Here is a 25791-nt window from a genome sequence, read left to right on the forward strand (position 1 = left end):
GACACAAAAGTTTCTTCCACTACTCCTCACTGTTCTACAACAGTTTTCCTAGGATTATCATATTATGAACATTCATAGCAACCAGTGCTGATTTATTTCAGCAGGAAAAAAAAGAGAAGTCATGCATATTGCATTTTACAGGGTCAGAGAACCTAGCATTTTTATTGTCATGCATAAATTAAGAGTTAATACTCGTTCTTAGATGGTAGTTTAGCTGTTCTAAATTGACTGAATTCTCAGTTTCTGCCTGCTATTACTGAGGCATGTAATATAGCCTCTGGATGAAGGTACCACTTTAAAAATCTGCCTGTAAGGTACAATTCATGGAGCCCATTGTTCAAGACTGCTTGGACCCAGCACTGCCTTTTGGATATATTGAGAAGCAATCAGTGTGTAACAGAGAAAGCAAGGAGAATTTTACATTCATTTCGCTTATGGTGTGATGTTTTTCAAGTTCATACAGTAAAATACATTTAAAAAAATCTCTGTCTGTCTTACCTGCATTAAGGATAACAGTTATTTTGCATTTATTTAGTCTGCAACAATGATACTTGGTCTAATCAATTTTGGTTTCAAATTGAAAGTAATCACAGTCAGGTATGTCAAAACTTCTGTCATACTCCTAAAGATTGAGGCAAAGAAGGTATTAAGTATCTCAGACTCTTCCTCATCCTTGACTCTGTCCAACAAAGGACAGAGATTCTCCTTAGTCCTACTTCAGTTGCTAATAAATTTGTAGAAACATCTCCTATTTTCTTTAACAGATGAAGCCAAATCCATTTCCAGCTGGGCTTTGGCCCTTCTTGTTTTCTCCCTGCACAGTCTCACAACAATCTTGCAATGGCCTGCCCAAGGTGCCTGCCCCTTCTTCCTATGACCATAGACTCTCCTTATCTCCCTAAGCAGAAACCAATTCTCACTATCCAGCCAGGCTGGCCTTCTTCCCTGCCAACTCATCGTTCAGCACAGGGCCACGGCCTGTTCCTATGCCATTTGAGGTCTGTGGGGACAGGTTGGACTCGATGATCCTCGAGATCTCTTCCAACCTTAGTTATACTGTGATACTGTCATTAAGAGTTCCCTCCTGAATGGTGCTGAGCCCCTCCTTGGCCTTTCAGAACTGCCTCCTAAGGGACTCTAGCCACCAGCCTCTGAAACAGGCCAAAGTTTGCCCACCACAAGTCCCAGGTGGCAGTTCTCCTGATCCTCCTCTTCTCCAGCAACTGAGAACTCCATCATTTTGTGATCAGTGTGCCCAAGACAGCCCCCAACCATCACATCACCCATAAGTCCTTCTCTGCTCACAAACAACAGGTTCAGAACGTATCTTCCCTTGGTGTCTCTGTCACCATATGTGTCAGGAACTTATCCTCTACACACTCCAGGAATCTCTGGGACTGCTCCCTCTCTGCTGTGTTGTATTTCCAGCAGACATGAGGGAAGTTGAAGTCGCCCACAAGAACAAGGGCAAGTGGTTGCAAGACTTTTGTCAGGTGTCTAGAGAGTATTTTACCTCTCTCTTCATCCTGGTTGGGTGGTCTATAACAGACTCCCATCAGAATCTCTGCTTTGTTGGCCTTCCCCCTGATCCTTACCCATAAACACTCAACTCTATCACCACCATCATCAGCCTAAATACAATCAAAACACTTCCTGACACATAGGGCCATGCCACTGCCTCTTCTTCTTTGCCCATCCCTTCTGAAAAGTTTATAGCCATCAACTGTGGTACTCCAGTGGAGTGAGATCCCACCACGTTTCTGTGATGGCTACCATATCATCAATTTTCTGACAGACAATGGCTTCCAGCTCCTCCTGTTTGTTTCCCATGCTATGTGCACTACTGTAGATGCACTTCAGATGGTCTAATGATCTTGCCACCTTTTTGTAGTGACAGCTCCCAATATCTGCCTGGCTCTTCTCAGGTGCTCTTGTGACTCCTTGCACTTATTTCTAGCCAGCCCAGTTTTGTGCCCTCCTCCCTTCAAATCCAGTTTAAAACTCTTTCAAGGAGCCCTGCTAGGTCCTAGGCTAGGATTCTTACTGCCTTCTGAGATGGGTGTACCCTGTCTGTTGTCAGCAGACCTGGTGTCCTCTAAATCAACCCATGACTAAAGAACCCAGAGTCCTGCCAAAAACACCAGGCTTAGAGCCAGGCATTGATCTCCTGGCTCTTCCTGTTTGTTCCTTCATCACTCCCTGTGGCTGGGGGGATACAGGAGAACATTGCTTGTGCTCATGATCCCTTAATCAGTCATCCTAAAGCCATGAAGTCTCTCTTAATTGCCCATGGACTATTTGTCCTTCACTGCTGCCTATGTGAAAGATCAGCAGTGGAAGGAGACTGGGTTCATCGAGCAGGACCTGCTCTTCATGAACCCCTGCTGACTGGGCCTGCTCGCTTGGTTACCCTGCTCCACAACCTTCCCTGGCTCTCCCTATTCAAAAGGCATGGAGGCCAGCCTTTTTCCCTGCTGACTCATCTTTCAGCACATGGGATGGCCTGTTTTTGAGCCTTTAAGACTCCTTCTTGAGGAGTGTCCAGGCATCCTGGGCTTCATGGCCCTTCAGGACTGCCTCCCAAGAGACTCCGTTGTCCAGTCTCCCGGTTGCCTGGGAGAAGAGACCAACCCCCTCCTGGCTACAATCACCCTTCAGGTAGTTGTAGACAGCAATAAGGTCTCCCCTGAGCCTCCCCTTCTCCAGGCTAAACAATCCCAGCTCCCTCAGCCTCTCCTCACAGGCTCAAGGCCTCTCCCCAGCTTTGTTGCCCTTCTCTGGACATGTTCAAGAGTCTCAATGTCCTTCTTAAATTGAGGGGCCCAGAACTGGACACAAGACTCAAGGTGTGGCCTAACCAGTGCTGAGTACAGGGGCAGAATGACCTCCCTGCTCCTGCTGGCCACACTATTTTTGATGCAGGCCAGGATGCCATTGGCCTTCTTGGCCACCTGGGCACACTGCATATCTGCATAAGCAGATTTCAACTTAACAATTTGTTCAGTTGTGTTCTTACCCTCTCCTCTGCAGGCCTGCAGCCTGATATCCATTAAATCTTAATGAAGGGGTCCCTTCCAACCTAGAGCATTTTATGAATCTATGAAGGCTGTGAGATTCTGTCAAAGGAGAGATAACACCCTAGTGAGTGAGTTTTCTTTAGGTGCTCTACTGAATCTTCACCTTTGAATGTAGCAATTGATCTTCTGTCTACCACAGTAGAAACCTGTTGGAGACAATTTCTTGCAGTCTCTTTTGTGCTGATTGCTGTTTGCTGATCTCCAGTGCCAGATAAAACATTGCTGCCAACAAATTATGTCAGCTTACATAGAAGTGTGGAGGCTCAGGAGGACTTCAGTGTGTAATTGTGCACATTTATAGCTTTTTTTCTTTTTTTTCCTTTTCCCCTTCAACAGATCTCATCAAACTTCATCTGCCACTGAGATAAAATAACAGACAATTCTCCCAAAGCATTTTTCAGCTGATGATCTCACACAGCTATAATATGCATATTATAGTAAAGTACACACCCCGACACTTCTCTAAGCTGTACTTAATGTGGAAGTTAAACATGTCACCTGCAACCCAGAAAAACTGTACTGTACATCATGGAAATTGTAAATCCTAATATTTTACCTCCATTTGGTACATCCTACAATTCAGGGAAAAAAAGAAAATAAGGATCAGATGTTTCTAATGTTTCCTTTTAAGACTTATGAAGCAACCTTGCAAAAAGTTGAGAAGATAAAAAAAAAAAAACACTTTCAAAGAAAATCAACCTGCCTGACAAGATTTTTTATCTCCAAGAAAATGCTGGTGAAAATAGAACTGCTATTTTTGTTCAATGCCCTCTTTAGGTGTGCTTCACAGAATCACAGAATTTCAGGGGCTGGAAGGGACCTCGAAAGATCATCCAGTCCAACCCCCCTGCCAGAGCAGGATCACCTACACCAGATTACACAGGAACACAGCCAGGCAGGTTTTGAGTATCTCCAGAGAGGGAGACTCCACAACCCCCCTGGGCAGCCTGTTCCAGTGCTTTGTCACCCTCACAAGGTAAAATTTTCCCCTCATATTTACATGAAACTTCCTATGCCTCAACTTCCACCCATTGCCCCTTGTGCTGTCATTGGGCACCAAATGTGTTTAGAGACATCTTTAACAGGATTCAGGGAGTCCCTATTACAAGAGGGATGTGGAGGTGCTGGAACGTGTCCAGAGAAGGGCCACGAGGATGATCAGAGGGCTGGAGCACCTCTCCTGTGAGGACAGACTGAAGGAGTTGGGGCTGTTCAGTCTGCAGAAGAGAAGGCTCCCAGGTGACCTCATTGTGGCCTTCCAGTATCTGAAGGGGGCCTACAGGAAGGCTGGGGAAGGACTTCTCAGGATGACAGGTAGTGCTAGGACTAGGGGGAATGGAATGAAGCTGGAGGTGGGGAGATTCAGGCTGGATGTGAGGAGGAGGTTCTTCCCCATGAGAGTGGTGAAGCCCTGGAATGGGTTGTCCAGGGAGGTGGTTGAGGCCCCGTCCCTGGAGGTGTTTAAGACCAGGCTGGATGAGGCTCTGGCCAGGCTGATGTAGTGTGGGGTGTCCCTGCCCATGGCATGGGGGTTGGAACTAGATGATCCTTGTGGTCCCTTTCAACCCTGAATGATACTATGATACTATGATACTATGATCTTCTTTAAAGATGTTCATAATGAATTATTCACATTGTTCTCTTCCTATCACAGAGTCATAGAATGGTTGGAAGGGAGCTCCAAAGGTCATCTAGTCTGACCCCCCTGCAAGTGAGCAGGGTCATCCTCCACTAGATCAGGTTGCCCACAGCCTTGTCAAGCCTGACATTGAATATCTCCAGCGACAGGGCCCCAACTACCTCCCTGGGGAACCTGTTCCAGTGTTCCACCAACCTCATGGTAAAGAACTTGTTCCTAATATCCAATCTAAATCTGCTCCTCTCTCATTTCAAGCCACTGCCCCTTGTCCTATCACTACAGACCTTTCTAAACAGTAGTCCCTCTCCAGCATTCTTAGTATCTTTGATGCCATTGACCAGAACTCTCATTTCAAAAGTCTCATGGTTTATCTCCAAGAGTCCCCCATCCACAGAAAGACTCTTCTGTGCCACTTTCTTTACACTGCTCTTGAAAGCTCATCTGTTTGAAGTTGTTCAGTCTTTTTAATCTTCTCCACAGAAAGACTATCAAGCAACAGGATCCTGCTGAATGGAAGCTAAATTACTGGCACAAGTAGAATGAGAAAAAGACTGCAGAAGCACTAGAGCTGAAAGAAGTAGAGAAATAAATATAAGCAACATGAGTTCCAGCAGCTGGGGTTCCCCAAAAGATTCTATAGCAACCCAATCTGTAGGTGGGTATGTGCTTCCTTCAACACCTCCTGGAGAGATACCATTCTAAAGGCCTATGCCATATGCAGTCTATACTTGCTCTGCAGGAAATGTTTAAAGCAGCTGATAGCACAAAACAGAGACTTTACATTCTGGTACATTCTGGTACCTTGACATTTCAAATCCTTTTTTTTTTTCTTCACTGGAATGTAGAGGGTTAAAAAAACATAATCTAAAAGCAAACCAGTCTCTTTTAGCATTGATATACTCCAGCCACAAACAGGTAGTACCTTCAGGGGAAATCTCTTTCCATGGATTCGGCGGATACATGAAAGCGGCATTTTGGATTTGGTCATGTATGTCTTCATCTTCATTGAAGGGAAAGGTACCACTGAGGCTCACATAAATGATGACACCCACAGACCACATATCCAGAGATCTGTTATAGCCTTTGTTCCTCAGCACTTCAGGGGCAAGGTAGGCTGGCGTTCCTACCACTGAGCGCCTGAAGGATTTCTCTCCAATGATTCGGGCAAAGCCAAAATCACAGAGTTTTACCTGTTGGAAGAAAAATGTGTAAGACATTAATTTTATGATCAAATACACACTTCAGGAGCTTTTAGCATGATTTAGCTGCAAGATGCATCTGTACTGATCCTTTAACATACTTTTTATTTATACTTCTCGTTGAGAGAAGCACCTTTATTCCACTGAGGTAGGAGACTAGATTTGCAGTCCATTGCATCTCCTTTCTTCCTCACAGTGAATTCAGTAACACAGAACAGCTAAGAACAAAAGAAATAGAGTTTTGGATGGGCCTATCAGCTCAGGCTCCTGGTGAAAGTAGTAATATAAAGGAAAATTTATTTATTCATAGCATAAGAACACAGCAAATAGAAAAAATATTTTACCCATAATTTGTTTCCTAAATCAAGCAACTTGACAACATTTAGTTCTTGGACTTTCCCTTTTATTTTCTTGTGGACATGCTTACACTCTGCCTCTGCAGCTATCCTCTCTGATCTCTTTGGAGGGACAGATTCAGCTACTTAAAAAATTCTCACTTAACACTTCAGTCTAGATCCTTCCTTTCCAAGTATTGATAGTATTTGCAAATTCTAAAGAGTGCTCCTTTTGAATATAGTTGAAGGGGACTATAAATGGGCTACAGATCAAAGGTAACAGGAGCTGATTGGATTTTGAACACCTCCAGGGATGGGGACTCCACCACCTCCCTGGGCAGCACATTCCAATGGCCAATTACTCTTTCTGGGAAGAACTTTCTCCTCATCTTGAGCCTAAACTTCCCCTGGTGCAGCTTGAGACTTTGTCCTCTTGTTCTGGTGCTGGTTGCCCGGGAGAAGGATCAACCACCACCCGTCTACAAGCTCCTTTCAGGTAGTTGTAGAGAGCAGTAAGGTCTCCCTTGAGCCTCCCCTTCTCCAGGCTACACCCCAGCTCCCTCAGCCTCTTCTCATAGGGCTTGTGCTTGAGACCTCTCACCAGCCTCACTGCCTGGACAAGTTCAAGTGTCTCAATGTTCTCCTTAAATTGAGGGGCCCAGAACTGGACAAAGTACTCAGGGTGTGGCCTAACCAGTTCTGGGTACAGGGGCACAATGACTTTCCTGCTCCTGCTGGCCACACTATTTCTGATGCAGGTCAGGATGCCATTGGCCTTCTTGGCCACCTGGGCACATTGCTGGCTCATGTTCAGCCTACTGTCAACCAGTAGCCCCAGGTCCCTTTCTGCCTGGCTACTCTCCAGCTCATGAGCTGCTCATGACCTCTAACCTTCAGAGAAATAACTGTCTTTCTGGTGACTGCTTGCATATGGTTGCCTATGTGGACCCAATCAGCCACGGAAGTAGTTTGTGCTGTAGTGGTAAGCAAATTAGAAACAACTGCATAAGCAATTATGTTACACTTGAAAATCCAGTTTGGTATTTTAGGCAAATGACAAAAGGTGAGGATTTGACAAAAGGTGAGGATTGCCAAGCATCTCTTCTTTGGAGAGTTTTTTTAGAATAGAATTACATAGAATAAACCAGGTTGGAAGAGACTTTCAAGATCATCGTGTCCAACCTATCATCCAACACCACCTAATCAACTAACCCATGTAACCAAGCACCCTGTCAAGTCTCCTCCTGAACACCTCCAGTGATGGTGACTCCACCACCTCCCCGGGCAGTCCATTCCAATGGGCAATCACTCTCTCTGCGTAAAACTTCCTCCTGACCTCCAGCCTGAACTTCCCCTGGCGCAGCCTGAGACTGTGTCCTCTTGTTCTGGTGCTGGCTGCCTGGGAGAAGAGACCAACCTCTGCCTGTTTACAACCCCCCTTCAGGTAGTTGTAGAGAGCAATAAGGTCACCCCTGAGTCTCCTCCTCTCCAGGCTAAGCAGCCCCAGCTCCCTCAGTCTCTCCTCATGGGGCTTGTGCTCCGAGCCCCTCACCAACTTCGTTGCCCTTCTCTGGACTCCTTCCAGCAAGTCAACCTCCTTCTGAGTAAGTGATCAGTATTTTCATAGCTACAATATCTGTGTAGCTCCTGAGAGAGATGTAGACATGCCACTAATCACTTTTTTGTTTGCTTGCTAACACTTATTAGTGTGGAAAAAACAAAAGTCTTAAGAAAGGCCACATTTTCTACTTGCCTGTGGGAAAGGATCAGCTGATGCCAGTAACACATTTTCTGGTTTGAGGTCACAATGAACAATATTTTTGAAATGAAGGTGTCTTAAAGCAACAAGGATCTGTGACGAAACAAATTAGAAAGAAGTTTAGTTTAAAAGCTCAGTGTTTTGTCTGTTTGTTTGTACTCTTTGGATAATATTAGTGACCAGAGAAGCAGGGAATGGTGCAGAGAGAAATAACCCAACAAGAAGTTGTCTCTTACAAAACTGTCTAGAGTGGGGGAGGGAAGAAAACAAAATTAAAGGTAAAAATGTCAGCTGTTATTTGCTGTGCCTCAAGTCTTCTTCATGTTTCACTGGATGAATATGATGATTTTTTTCCCTCTCCAAAGACTTCACATTCCAAACATTTTTAAAAACCCTGGGGCTTAGTACCTGTTCACTTTTTCATGTGTGAAATCCCTGAGTAGAGAGCCATGTGCAAAATGACCTTCCAGATCTAAATTCACTCAAAAAAACCAAATCACAGAAATATTACGTAAGCAAATGTATGTGTTTTGTTGAGGAGAGGAGTGTTGCATTTATTTCTACTGCACTGCACACACAAGAATATGGGAACAGTGTACAGAATCACAGAATTGTTAGGGTTGGGAGGGATTTCAAGGATCATCTAGTTCCAACCCCCCTGCCTGCCATGGGCAGGGACACTTCACATTAGATCAGGGTGCTCAGAGCCACATCCACCCTGGCCTTAGAAATCTCCAGGGATGGGGCTTCTACCACCTCCTTGGGCAACCTGTTCCATTGTCTCACCACCTTCATGGTGAAGAACTTCTTCCTCACATCCAATCTGAATCTACCCATTTCTAGTTTTTTTCCATTCCCCCTAGTCCTACCATTACCTGACACCCTAAAACCTCCCTCCCCAGCTTTCTTGTAGGCCCCTTAAGAAAGCTGTAGCCCATATTCATCCTACTCTTCTGTGGCTTTAACTCTACTCCTTGTGTCTGGTCAGGGGCTGGCAGAATTGCCCACTGAATTACAGCAGGCAGTGCTGAGGAGGCTGAACAAACCTGGTAAGGCAAGAAACCAAGTTCTGAAGTTGGTGTCTGTTTTGCCCATGACAGCCTGAAAAGTAGCCAACCTACTATGTTCTACCCCAAATAATAAACCTCTACCACAACACTGTTGCTCCTGCTCCTTTCTTTTTCCTGACTCCTTAGACACAGGCTGCTCTGACTCTCAGATGGTTCACTACTCAACTGTAGATCTAAATTTAAACGAGTATTAGGGGCAGCCAAAAAAGCAATATGATAATATGACAACAGGAAGAACAACAGAAAAACCAAACCCAGAACACATTGTTAGAAGAAGTCATACAGGAAACCAGATCCATTTAGTCAGGGCTAGTGAGAATGGCTCTCAGCACAGAAAATATGCACATAGTATGAACTGCAATGGCTCAGGTATAGGGAAGTTCCAGAGGCACAGATTTCCTTCAACATTTTTCTATGAGTGCTTTGACTTCCTTTTTTGTGCTTAATTCAAGCATCTGTAGCTTGATGGCCCTTGCCCAGTAGCCAGACCACTGTACCTGTGTCTAGTTCTAGGTCATCTTACTGGTTTACTACCTATCAGATAATGTACACAAGGCTGTCTGGCCATCCTTGATACTGCACTCCATAAATCACAAAGGTAAACTGTGCTAAAAGCAAAACTTAAGAAGCAATGATAGTAACTGACCTAAAATCTCCTTCTAGGTCTATAATTAATTTCTTACCTGAGTAATTAAAAACTTGGTTATTCTCTCTGGCAATCTGCCCTTTTCACTTGATAGGATCATCTCCAGCATGTCTCCATGGAGTTTTTCCATAACAACAAATACACTTTCCGGTGTCTCAAACATACACTCCAGATTTACAACCCCAGGATGATGAAGATTCTGTTAAAGATAAATACAGGACTAGATTTCCTAATGTGATCAGTAGCTTTTATTATTCCATAGCCAGTCTTTAGGTTCCTCTAAATCAGACAACACTTATTTAAGTGGTGTGCCTAACCTGTACACAGCAGAGATGAAATTTCTAGGGTCAGTGCAGGAAAATGGATGAATTAGTTTAACACACACATTTCTCTTGTTGTGCCTGATGCATAAAACTGCAGGAGCTGTAACTCATGACACTGACAAAACATTTGCTCTTGGTTGTTTCACAGAATCACAGAATTTCAGGGGCTGGAAGAGACCTCAAAAGATCATCCAGTCAAACCCCACTTCCAGAGCAGGGTCACCTACACCAGATTACACAGGAACACATCCAGGTGAGTTTTGAGTATCTCCAGAGAGGGAGACTCCACAACTCCCCTGGGCAGCCTCTTCCAGTGCTCTGTCACCCTCACAGTGAAACAATTTTTCCTCCTATTTACATGAAACTTCCTATGCCTCAACTTCCACCCATTGCCCCTTGTCCTGTCACTGAGCACCACTGAGCAGAGCCTGGCTCCATCCTCTTGGCACTCACCCTTTATACATTTATAAACATTGATGAGGTCACCTCTCAGTCTTCTCCAAGCTAAAGAGCCCCAGCTCCCTCAGTCTCTCCTTGGCTGTTTCTGCCAGTGGTTACCCATTACAATTATTACCATTGCATCTGATATTTATAGGAATTAAAAAATGTAATTAGTACAGCAAAAAAAAAAAGGAAGGCTCTAAACATACCTGTAAAATTGCAACTTCATTACGAAGCTGACTTTCCTGTTTTGTTGGAAACCTTAGCTTGTCAATTATTTTAATGGCAACATCTCTTCCTGTTTTGCGATGTTTTCCTGCGTGAATCAAACAAAAGGCCTCTGTCCATTACCGTGACTCATTCTCAAAGGGCTTCCACTTCCATGGAGTTGCACAAATGGCCACAACCAAGTAATTCCCAGAGCGGGTTTGCAACACATTAAACCAGTAAGTGATTAAAAATTTACTGACGTTTCCCATTTGACAAAAGAATCATACAACTGTTGAGGCTGGAAGGGACCTCCAAGGTCATCAAGTCAAATCACTTGCATAGAGCTCACAATCCCACCCCTGCAGCTTAGAAGCTACCATTAGAACATGACCCTCAGTACCCCATCCACACATCCCTCCAACACCTCCAGTGATGGCAACTCCACCACCTTCTGAGCAGCCGGTTCCAGTGCCTGAGCACCCTTCCTGTGAAGAAAATTTTCCTAATACCCAACCTGAACCTCCTCTGACACAACCTGAGGCCATTTCCTCTTATTCTGTCACTTGTTGCATGTGAGAAGAGACTGACCCTCCCCTTGCTGCAACCTCCTTTGGGGGAATTACAGAGGGTGATAAAGTTCCCTTTCAGCATCCTCTTCTGAATGCTAGGCAGTTCCCTTCTCTTCTCTGCTTATCATTCAGCTGACAAGGCAGTTTAAACATGTAAGAAACATACATATGAGAAGGGCAGCTCTGCATTTCCATATCATGGATGCAGAGTTAGATTTCTCATTCATGCTTGCTCATATATTTAAGCTGCATTCTCTGCAGCTAACAGGTCACAGCCTTAAGTCCCTGGACAGTAGCTTCAGTCTAGCCAATAATGCCTGTGAGTGCATGTACCAGGTTTATCAGAGAACTGTAGAGATTTGTTGTTCACACTTCACACTGTCTCAAACAACTGTACCTAAATACATATCTGAAAGCTGCTGAAGAAAAGGAGGTAAAAGAGGAAAATCAGCTAAGAAAATGAAAAAGAGAGAAAAGAAAACTAACAACTATTGAAAAACAATGGAAAAAACCTCACAAGAACATGCCAAGAAGACATCTTTTTCCCCCTGTCAATTAGAGTTCTCGAAAAGAACAGTTTTCTGCACTTCAAGGATTAGTTTTTACTAGAGTATGAATATAGAATATGAAGCTATTAATACACAATGACTCACTACTGGGTAGAAGACTTCATGATACAGAAAGACTGTCAACAAAAATCAGTTTCATTAGTTTCACTGTTTAATGAACACTGCTTCCATATGACACAATGGACACTAATTTCTGTGACAAAACATTTCAGACTCCAAACACTTTCACCACCCCAGAAATCTCCTACCTAGACATAACTGTACAACACACCAAAGCCTTACCTCCGTAAACAATCCCGAACTGTCCCGATCCCAGCACCTCATCTGGGAAGATTTGGTATACAGTGCTAATGTCCTGTTTGTATAAACATAACAAATATTAAACCCTGAGATATGGAAATAAAATGTGTATTGCATTGTTTGTTTGTTTGTTTTTTTTTACTAGTGGGAAGTAGCTCACTTCTACTACAGCACATTTCAAAGTGTATTATCTGCAAAACACATTCCCAGAGGTTTTCTTAAAAGCCACATTTTCTGCAATTGCTGCAAAAGATGTCGAACACTTGATCAGTTTCAGCCACTGCCATCTTCCAGGCAGGTAGTCCCCAGTGTGTAGTGTTGCACTTAAATTTTGTGAAGAGGAAAATACATATGGAGATAAAGAAAATAACGAGGGTCTTGCTAGCAACATTCTACCCAGATGCCCCAGGATCCCTGACCTAGGAATTACTGCTGGGTTTTATGAGAAGGGACATCACAGGCTCACAGGACGTTAGGGGTTGGAAGGGGACCTCCAAAGATCATTGAGTCCAACCCCCTTGCTAAAGCAGGACCACAGAATTTAGCACAGGTCACACAGGAATGTATCCAGTCTCCAGTGACGGAGACTCCAGAGACGGAGACTCCAGAGACGGAGACTGGGCAGCCTGTTCCAGTGCTCTGTGACCCTCAAAGTGAAGTTCTTCCTCATGTTGAGGTAGAACCTCCTGTGCTGTACTTGTGGTCCCTTCCAACCCTTACTGATACTATGATACTTTATATTCATTGCCCCTTGTCCTATCACAGGGTGCAACTGAGCAGAGCCTGTCCCCTCCCTCTTGACACCAAGCCCTCAGATATTTATAAACATTTATTAATCCCTTCTCAGTCTTCTCTTCTCCAGACTAAGCAGCCCTAGGTCTCTCAGCCTCTCCTCATAGGGCAGTGTTCCAGACCCTTAATCATCCTTGTAGGCCTCCATTGGATTCTCTTGAGCAGCTCCCTGTCCATCTTGAACTGGGGAGCCCAGAACTGGACATAATTATAAGTTTTATGTCTTCATGAAAAGTTCCTATGACAGCTCATCTGGGCTGGCTGTGGAAATGCAAGTGGGCTCTTATAGAAAGCTTGTGAGCAGCAGCAGTTCTGAGCACTGGCTTTTTGTGTTTGTCCACTGAGAGGCCTAAAATATTCCATCCGTGACAGAGAGGATTTCTCATGTCTCACAATTTCTTAGTGCCTAAACACAGGCTAAAGAGCAAGCTGCTAGCATTCACTTGAGAGACTCACACCTCAAATCCTGGAGCTCAGTTTCATTTCTGATATTTAACCAGCAGGATATACAAAGCAGAGTAAAAAAACACCCAGGAGTGGACAACAAAGGCTGTCTTACTTCTTCTTAGAAAACAGATGGACACATCCCTAGCAGGCAATCTTTCTCTGGCAAATGCCAAAGCTGCCCCAAAGCTTTATTTGGCTGCAGAGAGTCCTGTTTGCTTCCAATGCCCTTGAGACAGAGTGCCAGTGATGTGACTGTTTACCTTGACCACACCTCCTGTGCCTACTAGCCCTAGTGTCAAAGAAACCCAGAATTCTTGACTTCCTTTTTATTCCTTTTATATGTAACAACATATGTAACTCTCTGATAGCATCTCACCCTTTTACAAGAGAGAATACCTCAGTGATGATAGGAAACAGTGTATTTATCAAGGTTTGTGATCAGCTTTACAAAGTTCAGTCGACAGATCTCACAAACTAATAGCAGTTTGCTTTTCCTTTTGGTAATTCACATTCTGCAATAACCCACAGTGAAATTCTGAGCTAAGTGGAATTACCCATACGTAATCCTTGCATCCCAGGAAAAGGTGCCATGAAAATGATTCTTCTCAAAAGTTAGCAAAGCTAATTATTGCTTTCTACAAAGTAAGTGACAAACAGCTGATGGCAACTCCCCTAACATTCCTCTCTGCCAAACGGATCAATGACTTTGGAAGCTTACTCACGACACGTGCAGCACCAGCATCCAGAGCATACTCACCACATTCTCTTGAACTTGGCAGTTTGACACAGAAATACTGATGGATACATCCCCTGGGGAAGAAAGCAAAATATTCTTTAGACTGCTGTGCTTTGACTTCAAAGATGTAGTAATAGGAAATGACATGTACAGTACATCAGTATCTATGACAGCTCTAGAAATTGGACCAATTAGGTCAGCTGTTCATCTACAGGCCAGTATAAAACCAGCCCAGCCCATGAATACATGGATTGAATTGGTCAACATTCTGTTGAAAGTAATATGCATTTCAACTAGCTTAAGGGACATTATTAAAACACATAATGATTGCCCTTGTGCTTCAACACAACAAATACCTCAAGCTCTGCAAGTTCAGAGCTGAGGATGTTTCCATAGGCATTTTAAACTGCAAACATGCTGAGGGGTTCAATAAAACATGAAAATATGGCTTTTGCTAACTGTATTACACAAAGATGTCATACAGGGGAGGAAAGAATGGTTCTCTGGAGCACTGCTGCTTCTGTGTCCTACCCCTGTCCAGAATCCTGTTCATGTTGACTTTTGAATTGTTTTAGTGCAGATTTCAGCCTCATCAAAACCAGTGTCCAGACTGTATTACACACTAGAGACACTTGGTACTACCCATCAGCACCTGCCTTAGTTGTAGTAAGTAGCATGAGTATCTTTTACCCTATACAGTATATTCCCTCATCTTTTCCTCAGGGAACAGGCTGGTTTTAGGATGGAATGTTTCAGTTAACACAGAGGCTATTTATCATTGCCAGTTTGTTTCCAGAGGTATGTGCAGGTTTGTGTACACAGCATAAAGCATGGACAAAGACACAGCTAAGCATCCAGGCGGGGTTTGAAAGTCTCCAGAGAAGGAGACTCCAGAAGGTTGCTGCCATTCTCACTGCTCACAGGAACTTGTTCTAAAGGCCTCAGATTACCTTCATTTTTGAAAAATAAACAAACAAACAAACAAAAAAGAAGAAAAAAAAAAAAAGGAAATAAAAAAAAAAAAGTCCAAAGATAAATACTAACTTGTAAGGAACATTCTCAAACTTCTCAAGAGGGAGAGAAGACAGCTGTCATTCCCAGTCCAGCAGTTTAGGTGATTTGTTTAGGTATCCTGGGACCAAACCGGGCCACTAGCCTGACTGAAATGACATCCAGAATTTGAGACTATTTTATGCAGGAATCCAGTTGAGAAAGCAGAGGACAGAGCTGATCTAATCTGCCATGTGAGCTGTTGTGCCTGGAGATGTAATGCCACAGCCTGTTGTACTACTTGGCTTCTGAAGGGCTGGCTGTCTCATTAGCATTTGGTGCTGCATCAATAGCATCCAGATGTCAAGTGCTAAAGCGGGTGCGTATCGCAACAAAAGGTCTAATCCAAATCGTGTAGACAGATCCTAATTTGCTTCACACTGCCTAGGCTGAGGTACAAGCAGCAGAGCAACCACAGCAGCACATGCCTAGCGGTAGGGAATTGTTTGCTTTGTGTTATTTTGTTATCAATATCTGAGCTAGATTTAAATGAGTTGCATGTTTGGTTTACCTATGCTATCATCTGTACTAGAGTGTCACCCACAGAGATGTAAATTGGAGGCAAAGATACATTCATGCCTTTTGGTCCTGGGTAACCACCATGCCTTGTCGTGCTTAGAACAGCTGTTCTTCACACTTGAGCTCATTTCACCTCAGCATGGAACATTTGTGGTAGTTCTACAGCTAAATGTGATGAAAGGGAGCATATCATCTAGGCTGCAGCCACCTAAAGAGTGAAGAGCTGCTTCTGCAGACAGCTAGAGACAAAAATTACAGTTGTGATGGGAGAAATCTATCAACTCCCAAACAGAGCTAAGAAAATGTAATGCCTCAACACAAGAAAGCTATTACTCATGTTAGCAACACAAATGTGGATGAGATGTCTTACAAATATTGAAGCTATCTGCTTGCTAACAAATCTGATAGTGCCTAGATATAGATAGATCTCGTATACAATCTGTATACACCTTGTATGTATCTGTATATATCTTGTATATAATCTGTATCTAAGTGTACTACAGAATCACAGAATTAACCAGGTTAGAAAAGACCTCAGGGATCATCAAGTCCAACCTGTCACTCAACACTATCTAATCAACTAAACCATGGCACCAAGTGTCCCATCCAGTCTTATTTTAAACACTTTCAGGGATAATGACTCTACCACTTCCCTGGGCAGCCCATTCCAAAGGCTCATCTCTTTTTCTGTGAAGAAATTTTTCCTAACATCCAGACTAAACCTCCCCTGGTGCAGCTTGAGACTGTGTCCTCTTGTTCTGGTGCTGGTTGCCTGGGAGAAGGATCAACCACCACCTGGCTACAACTTCCCTTCAGGTAGTTGTAGACAGCAATAAGGTCTCCCTTGAGCCTCCTCTTCTCCAGGCTAAGCAATGCCAGCTCCCTCAGCCTCTCTTCAAAGGGCTCGTGCTCCAGACCCCTTACCAGCTTTGCTGCCCTTCTCTGGACATGTTTGAGCAACTCATCATCTTCCCCAAACTAAGGGGCCCAGATCTGGATACATACTCAAGGTGCGGCCTAACCAGTGCTGAGTACAGGGGCAGAATGACTTCCCTGGTCCTGCTGGCAACACTGTTCCTGATGCAGGCCAGGATGCCATTGGCCTTCTTGGACACCTGGGCACACTGCAGGCTCATGTTCAGCCTACTGTCAACCAGTACCCCCAGGTCCCTTTCTGCCTGGCTACTCTCCAGCCACTCTGTCCCCAGCCTGTAGTGCTGCATGGGGTTGTTGTGGCCTTGTGTAGAACCTGGCAGTTAGATGAGTTAAATCTCACACCCTTGGACTCTGCCCATTTGTCCAGCCTGTTAAGGTCCCTCTGCAGAGCCCTCCTACCCTCTAGCAGATCAACACCTGCTATACCTCCTATGTATCTGTGTATCTCCTGTATGTAATATATAATCTGTATATACCTTGTATATAATCTATATATACTTTGTACATATCTGTACATCTCTTGCATATAATCTGTATCTTGTATAGATACAGATATATAGTTACAAGATATATCTATATCTTGTGTAGATACAGATTTGTACAGATGTCCTAGTGTGAACTGGAGACAAACACATGAGAGACTGTGGTGTTTAAAGTAACATGCAGACAAGTGATAAGCTGTGACAGAATAGCCTTTACTAGCTGTGCCAAACTTCATTTCAATGTGTGTAAAAGATTGAGCCATGTCATTTGTGATATGACTCTACTTATATGAAATGAAAGAAATGAACAGACTTACTGTGCAGGCTGTTTCCTGACCCAGCTGATGCTCCTTTAGGGATGACAGGCATCAGGGCATGCTGTATTGCCAGCTCCCATGTTCGTGCCACATCGATGCCAACACCACTGGTGATAACGTTGTTATTCAGTGGAATGCTTGAGATGTTCTCTATGCTTTCTCCAACATAATAGACTATGTTTGCTGTGCTTATTTCAAAACAATGAGGATTGGCTCCTTGAGGCAGCAAAGTGAATGTTTTTGCAGGTCCCAGAGATAAAATTTCAGACAGTGGGATTTCCTAAAATGAAAAAAAAAAAGAGGTTTAATTTCTGTGTAAATATTACCAACATATAAAAGTCAACCATGAACTTTAAATGATATTATATCATATTAGCTGTTGCTTTTAACCATGTGCTCCTTGTACAAGCAAAAAGGCTCTTGTAACCTGAAACTCCATGAAACAAAAGAGGGCTGATGGTAAAATACTGGAAGTTTCTACCCAAAAACCAAGTAGAACTTTAATTATTTCATTAAACTCATAAAAGAGACCAGTGAGATGCTAGCAGAAAAGAGCAGGACCATCCAGGTATCAACAGAACTCCATCAAACAACAAAACATTGTTGACTCCTTATTTAATAAAAAGATAATATTTGCAATTAGTTATCTGCAGAACAAATCTATCCAGCATTAAGACTCCAAATCCACCTTCCATACAAGTGTAAACTTGATTGCTTCATTATGTTTCAATGACATATTTCCCCAAGAGGAAGCCATATGAAAAAGACACTTGTCATTATTAAAATTCATTGCACTGATGCCTGAGGAGTTTAACTGCTGCAGGTTAAAAGGATATAAGCCTTACAAGAACCTTTTACAACCAAAATGTCACAACAGAATGTCCACAGCACAGAATTAAATCAGTGAATGGATGTGCATGAAAACAAACATAGATCGAACATAGATGCTACCAGCAGACTTTTAGGAAGTATCTTTTAATTCCTTATATTAGCCACAGTATCACAGTATCACTTAGGTTGGAAAGGACCTCGAGGATCATCGAGTCCAACCTATCAACACAGACCTCATGACTAGACCATGGCACCAAGTGCCACGTCCAATCTCCCCTTGAACGCCTCCAGGGTCGATGACTCAACCACCTCCCTGGGCAACCCGTTCCAATGACGAATGACTCGCTCGGTGAAGAACTTCCTCCTCACCTCGAGTCTAAACCTCCCCTGGCGCAGCTTGAGACTGTGTCCCCTTGTTCTGGTGCTGGTTGCCTGGGAGAAGAGGCCAACCCCTTCCTGGCTACAACCACCTTTCAGGTAGTTGTAGAGGGCAATGAGGTCACCCCTGACCCTCCTCTTCTCCAGGCTAAACCATCCCAGCTCCCTCAGCCTCTCCTCATAGGGCTTGTGCTCAAGGCCTCTCCCCAGCCTTGTTGCCCTTCTCTGGACACGTTCAAGTGTTTCGATGTCCTTCTTAAACTGAGGGGCCCAGAACTGGACACAGGACTCAAGGTGCGGCCTAACCAATGCAGAGTCCAGGGGCAGAATGACTTCCCTGCTCCTGCTGGCCACACTATTCCTAATGCAGGCCAGGATGCCATTGGCCCTCTTGGCCACCTGGGCACACTGCTGGCTCATATTCAGGCGGCTGTCGATCAGCACCCCCAGGTCCCTCTGTTTGGCAGCTCTCCAGCCACTCTGACCCCAGCATAGAATAGAATAGAATAGAATAGAATTAACCAGGTTCTCTTGGTACAAAAGAATATTGAACAGTATTCCTTACTTTGTAATATTTGCTTCCAGTATCATTTTGAAAGAGTGTAATGCATTTGCTGTCCAGTCTCCAGTAGTGTCGTTTCCTCTGCAATGAAACACAAGGGAAAACTCTTTCTAGCATTTGCTGAGTGAATTAACAAAATGCTCCTTTCTCACAAGCATCACTTCCACCATGCTTTGCTTATGTTTGAAGAGATGGGAAGGATAAAGGTTTATTTGCTGTCACAAATTTTTATGAGGCCTTTCTATTTGAGTTTAGGATATAAATCTAAACTCTTCATTATAGAGTTACCTTCTGTTGTTCTGGTAATAACCAAGCTCTGTTCAAACTGTCCAAATTTAAAAACTTAAGTATGTCACTGCCATGTCTGCATTAGTTCAGCACAATTTGCTACAGGTGTGATGCTAAAATAATTCAACTTTCTTCCTGTATCAGTTTTACCACCTTGGTTTGCTTTAGAAGGCCACATACTGAAGTCTTGATTCCTGTTTGAGCAGGTCAAAATGGAAATAACTCTTTTTCTACACTAAATCTTGTCTACCAAAGTCTCAATTCACCCAGCAGTAAGATATCTATCTAGGACGCTTCAGCTGGAACACAAAAGCTGCTTTCCATGCCCCTAAGGTGTTAACATTATTTTTCACTTTCTCTAGAATGTCTTCACTTTTTGCTGCCCATGATAATGCAAGTGATATACACAGATATATTTTTTCGTTTGAACTTTCTCCTGTTTCTTACAAGCACTGCCAGTCCTCACTGATGACAAGAGTCAGGGCTTCAAGAGTCACAAATACTGCAAAAAAAAGTCTTCCATGAGTGGCTGTAAATTATTGAAGTATTGTTAGGCTTTGCTTAATGCCTTAGGTCTTCCTTAATGTGTCTTACCAGTGTGTCCTTGCTTGTATAGTGAACCATCCAACCTTCCTTCATTACCGTGCTACTCCTCCTTTTTGTGTGCTTCACAGATTGTACCACTCTCATTAATGGAATATTGTTGCTGGTTGAAGGGCTTCAAAATAAATCAAGAAAGGCTTTTAGAAAAGAGATAAGTTTGGACAAATGAAAAAAAATCTTTTAAAACAATCTCTCTCTCTCTCTCTCTCTCTCTCTCTCTCTCTCTCTCTCTATCCGATACCACATTTATATTTAGCATCACTACCAGACCTGGACTGGACACCATTTTGCTGGTAAATGGCTAGGGTGGAAGCCACAGCTCAAGGCTGTGCTATGCATGATTCAGAGCACTACTTGATCTTGATTCTCTCATAATCTAAGTAAACACTGTCCATCAGACTACTGTCCTGTGATCTTTCTTGGGTTCGAACATGCAGTGGAGTGACGATGATTTACAGAGCAGAAAATGTGTCAGCTGCCTAGCTGCACATACCTTCACAGAGCACAGCAGAGAATCTGCTGGAACCACTCAGGGAAAGAGGTTTAAGCTGATACAGTTTATCCTCCAAGCCTTAAAGCCTCACTTGCCTTGCACTCCAGGGTACACGTACTGAAATTACACCACTTGGCTAACATACAGTATGTTGGGACGGGTTGGGAACTTGGCAGGGTGACTGACAGCACCATCAGATAAAAACTGGACTATCTAGTTGGAGAGGTGTAAGAAGTAACCAAGCCCATCTTCCCACTTTCTTTCCTATTAAGAGGTAAATTCCTAAAGTAGATTCTGCGTAATGGAATATGGACTCATAAACTGCTCCAATCCTAAACCTAAATACTTAGCTATCCCAGGCAGAACTTTAAACAGAGATGCTGTGTTGTACATGAAAACACAGTACAGAGAGCTGTCCTGCCTGCAGAGCTATAGGTGCACAACTCCAACAACAACAACAACAAAAAAAGGGCAGAAACTGCCCAGGAAAACACTAATATCTTAGGTTTCTACAGTTGTGACTGTGGATGTCTGCAGATGGCCTTGATTTACTGAAATCAGCCTGCTCTAGTGTGGGGTGTCCCTGCCCATGGCAGAGGGGTTGGAACTAGGTGATCTTTGTGGTCCCTTCCAACCCTAACTGATACTATGATACTATACTATGATACTATGAAATGCATACTGGAAATAAGAAATATGTTAAGAATGAGCAGCTTTCAATCAAAATGCAAACAGTGTGCTGTCTTAAAGCTTCATTAAGACTTTTACATAGAGATACCACCTCTTCCTTGCCTAAAATTGATCAAATGAGCTGCAGTTCCTGTTTTTAACTACTTCTGTGTGTACTGATGCGAGGCTTACTTTTTTATTTGTACTAAATATACTGTTAAAATAATTCTTGGATGTGGAGACTACCCTTAGAAATAACTGTGGGAAGGTATTACATGACAATTAATTACAAATACTAACATTATGCTTGTGGGAAGGAAATACAGAGATGCCCTTCAAGTAACTAAAACATGCACCTTGGTTATTAATTTTTTGATTAATTAAAATTGGGTATCTCTATTTCCAGACTCTGCAATGTTAACCATTCTGAATGTCAAAACTGTATCATGACACTGATTTTGTGCCATAAAGACAGGCTTATGCTCCAGTGACACGAGGTGTCTAGTGAGAGTGCCCATGCAGATGAATATCATAGTATCATAGTATCAGTCTGGGTTGGAAGGGACCACAAGGATCATCCAGCTCCAACCCCCCTGCCATGGGCAGGGACATCCCACACTAGATCAGCCTGGCCAGAGCCCCATCCAGCCTGGTCCCAAACATCTCCAGGGATGGGGCCCCAACCACCTCCCTGGACAACCCATTCCAGGGCTTCACCACTCTCATGGTGAAGAACCTCCTCCTCATATCCAGCCTGAATCTCCCCACCTCCAGCCTCACTCCACTCCCCCCAGTTCTATCACCACCCGAGATCCTGAGAAGTCCCTCCCCAGCCCTCCTGTACAGCAGCAAGAAAACCAGTTCATTGCTGCAGGAGGTAAAAGTGCATATTGCTGAAATGGATTGCTTTGAAACAGACTCTTGGTAAGCAAAATAAAAGAGGAAACTGTTGGTCAAATCAGGTCCTGGTAAGAAAAATATTCCCTAATTCTTCAAGGTACATATTCCTTGCATCACAGAAATTACAGCTGAAAGGATCTTAATTCATTTGTAGGTTCCCTGGCAATGAACAATTCCTACTTTTTTCCCTGACTATTTTGCACAGTTCCAGTAAGTGAATAATGTTCTCTTCAGGCATTTCTGAGGTAGGTTGCACAACTCAATTCCTATTTTCTTTCTCGATTAGTCATTTCAAACCACTAATCCAGTTTGTAACTTGCTTCAAACTACTACTTCAAGTTTGTCAAACTTTCCTTCTTTCTACAGGTATCTGAAAATGCAAACAATTCATCTAGAGCTGATTACATCAGGGGCACTTAGACATTTTTTGTTGTTCTTCTTCTTCATTTAAGTGACCAAGCATTGCATTATTAGTCAGGGAAAAGAATGCTTGGGAAAATAAGTAAAACCAAAACCCATATCTTTTTCTCTACTGCTCATGCAGAAGTAATTTCACAACATAATTTTCATAAGAGAACAGACCTGTAACAATCCCTTCTGAATCAGTTTTCAGTTGCTGCTTCAAGTTGACAAGGATTTTTAAGCTTCTATGAAATTCCTAATGCATATATTCTATGAAGCAATTTGATCGCACTTTCAGAACCATCATGTATCACTAGCTCTTCATTCTCAATGAGTGAGAATAGTGTCCATGCAGATTCCTCCTGGAGTCCTAGACATGATACTTCACAGAACAGCACAAAAGAAGAGGGAAGGTGCCCTCGCTCCCCAGCTCACCTGATCATCCTGTTAGACTCATCGTGATCCGGATCAGCGTCCTGCATGTCCCCAATGTCACTATGGCATTCTGTCACTGACATCTCAGAATCGTGAGCTATGGATTCTTCCATGTCATCTATAAAACCACTGTTTCTTTCACTGTCATTGTCATCACTCCCTTCTTCCATGACTACATCAGACTCCGCCCCAGGACTAAGAAGATCTGAAATATCATTTTAAAAGTCATTATCTGAAAACAAGCCATACTCCTAGCACAACATCCTGGCACACCGAGTCACAGCCACAGAATTAGCAGGGTTGGAAGGGACCTCAAGGATCATCTAGTTCCAACACCCCTGCCAAGGGCAGGGACACCTCACTCTAGATCAAGCTGCTCCAAGCCACATCCAGCCTGGTCTTAAAAACCTCCAGGGATGGGGCTCTTTAGCTTGGAGGAGACTGAGGGGAGACCTCATTCATGTTTATAAATATGTAAAGAGTGAGTGCCAAGAGGATGGAGCCAGGCTCTTCTCAGCAATGCCCAATGACAGGACAAGGGGCAATGGGTGGAAGTTGAGGCATAGGAAGTTCCATGGAAACAGAAGGAAGAATTATTTCACTGTGAGGGTGACAGAACACTGGAACAGTCTGCCCAGGGGGGTTGTGGAGTCTCCCTCTCTGGAGATACTCGAGACCCGCCTGGATGAGCTCCACTGTGACCAGGTATTGGTGACCCTTCTTTGTCAGGGGGGGTTGGACTGGATGATCTCTCAAGATCCCTTCCATCCCCTAACATTCTGTGACCCTATATAAATAAGATTACTCTAAGACTTACATTACAAAGACCTTTTTTTTTTTTGAAACTCAGTCTGCTGCCATCCAGGCTGTGATTTAACATGCTGAAATCATCAGTGCTCTTAGGCCATAAAGAGAGCACTCATCTTTCTGGGATGCCTGCAGTGTCTCACAGATTAGAATTAAGGTTAAAACCACATGGAGGACACCAATTTCTCACTGAGAAACTTTTGCCTAAGTGTTTGGAGGAAGATTCTTGACAGTCAATGTAGACTATGCCCCAAAGAAAAAGCATGCTGGAGTGACTGACAGCAAAATGTTTTGAATCGATGGCTTTTCATTCACATTGGAAGTGCACAGCTGAAAGGTTTGTTTCTATGTAGAGTAGTCTTAAAATATTTGGATATAAGTTACTGATGTATGATTAAGAGCCACATTTCTACTTCATCTCCAGCAGAAACAGTCATTCAGTCACATCTGACATTTTACAGTGCTAGGCTCTCTCTTTGCTATTCCTACAACAGTTTTTCAATCTCTATTTTTAAACCCCCCACAATCAGTTAAAAATAACCTCCTACATTAAGTATTTAATGTGTTTATTAATGAGACCATACTTAGAATTTTATTGGTTTAGCTCTTCCTTCACTTACTATTTTGAGGGAGATGTATCACAGAGCAGATGGTCAGTGACAGATATTGTATTTTATTCATTAAGTTTGAAAATAATGTCAACCAAGTTACTGCAAAACCAGAAATGAGATACCAGGGTGAAATTGTCTTTGATAATCCTAAGGACCCTATATCAGTAGTTTATGACACACAAACATTCTATTTTGACACTATCAATACCATTCTATGGATGCTATTTGGTGAGGAACAGTCAAATGCTATAAATGTTAAGATGGAGAGCTTCAAGTTGGAGTAAACCTGGAGTATGTATTCTCACCCCAAGTGACCTAATATAAGCTATCCTCACTCAGCTTTTCCTCAGACAAACCACTGCTTCCAGCAGTGTGATATTAATGTGTTGGAGGCAAGTCAACAACAGTAGCATCTTGCCTGCAAGGCAAAGGTGAGGAGGAGGTACTGAGGGTATGTTGCAGGGATGCAATACAACTCCATCAGACAGAAAGAGTGAATTTCAAGGAGTTATTAAGAATCAGATGTAAATTTTGTTCCTTAAGTCCAGCTCTCCAGAAGCAAGGCTTGCCTTCCTGTCTTCTCCTAGAACTTCTGATCAATTCTGTTTTGTACTTCTCTCTCTCCTGCACCTATGCAGGAAAAACAGTTACCATTTATAAGCAGATTTATTTACTCTCTCTGGCTGAAAATATCAGGGAAAATTCTATACTGTTCTCAACAGCATTAATATATAATGGTGTATTAATATATAATGCTGTATGTTCAGTTCTTGGATGTGAAAATCAAGCTGTGAACTACGATAAGCAATTTTATTTACAGTCCTGAAAGAACAGTTGTGTTATGGAATGGTTAATAATGGACTCACAGCATGGCTTAGGTTGCAAAGAACCTTAGAGATCATCTACTCCAACCTCCCACCATCAGCAGGGACAACTCTCAACTAGACTTGGCTACTCAAGGCCTCATCCAACCTGGTCTTGAACTCTCCCAAGGAAGAGGCATCCACAATCTCCCTGGGTAGCCTATTCCAGAGTCTCACCACCCTTGTACTGAAGAAATTCTTCCTAAGATCCACTCTAAACCTACTCTCTCTGATCTTAAAACCATTGCCCCTTGTCCTATTGCTAGACACCCTTATGAAAACTCCCTCTCCAGTCTTCCTGTAGGATCCCTTCCTGTATTGGAAGGCAGCTATAAAGTCACCCTGGAGTCTTCTCTAGGCTGAACAACCTCAGCTCCCTCAGCCCATCCTCACAGCAGAGGTGTTGCAGCTCTTGGATCATCTTTGTGGCCCTCCTCTGGACTCGCTCCAGCAGCTCTGTGTCCTTATGATGGGGATGCAAGAACTGGACACAGTATTCAAAGTGGGGTCTCAGTGTAAAGATTAAAAATAAA

General features: G+C 43.2%; 1 protein-coding gene across 2 annotated transcripts in view; it reads right to left on the reverse strand.

The window, feature by feature from the left end:
- The window catches only part of PRKD1 (protein kinase D1), a 162077-nt gene that overhangs the window by 6242 nt on the left and 130044 nt on the right, over positions 1–25791 (reverse strand). For both annotated transcript variants that reach the window (XM_068160307.1, XM_068160308.1), the window contains 10 exons: positions 22978–23182; positions 20070–20193; positions 19191–19268; positions 17417–17696; positions 14134–14186; positions 12120–12192; positions 10699–10805; positions 9763–9924; positions 8004–8102; positions 5639–5906 (listed from right to left, as the gene is read on the reverse strand). In XM_068160307.1, the coding sequence (XP_068016408.1) occupies positions 5639–5906; positions 8004–8102; positions 9763–9924; positions 10699–10805; positions 12120–12192; positions 14134–14186; positions 17417–17696; positions 19191–19268; positions 20070–20193; positions 22978–23182 (1449 nt within the window). The remainder of the gene's footprint in view (positions 1–5638; positions 5907–8003; positions 8103–9762; positions 9925–10698; positions 10806–12119; positions 12193–14133; positions 14187–17416; positions 17697–19190; positions 19269–20069; positions 20194–22977; positions 23183–25791) is intronic.

The sequence above is a fragment of the Melanerpes formicivorus genome, unplaced genomic scaffold (genome assembly GCF_026170545.1).
Source record: "Melanerpes formicivorus ecotype bairdi unplaced genomic scaffold, bMelFor1.0.p_v2 SCAF_49, whole genome shotgun sequence".
In the NCBI taxonomy this organism is placed as follows: domain Eukaryota; kingdom Metazoa; phylum Chordata; class Aves; order Piciformes; family Picidae; genus Melanerpes; species Melanerpes formicivorus.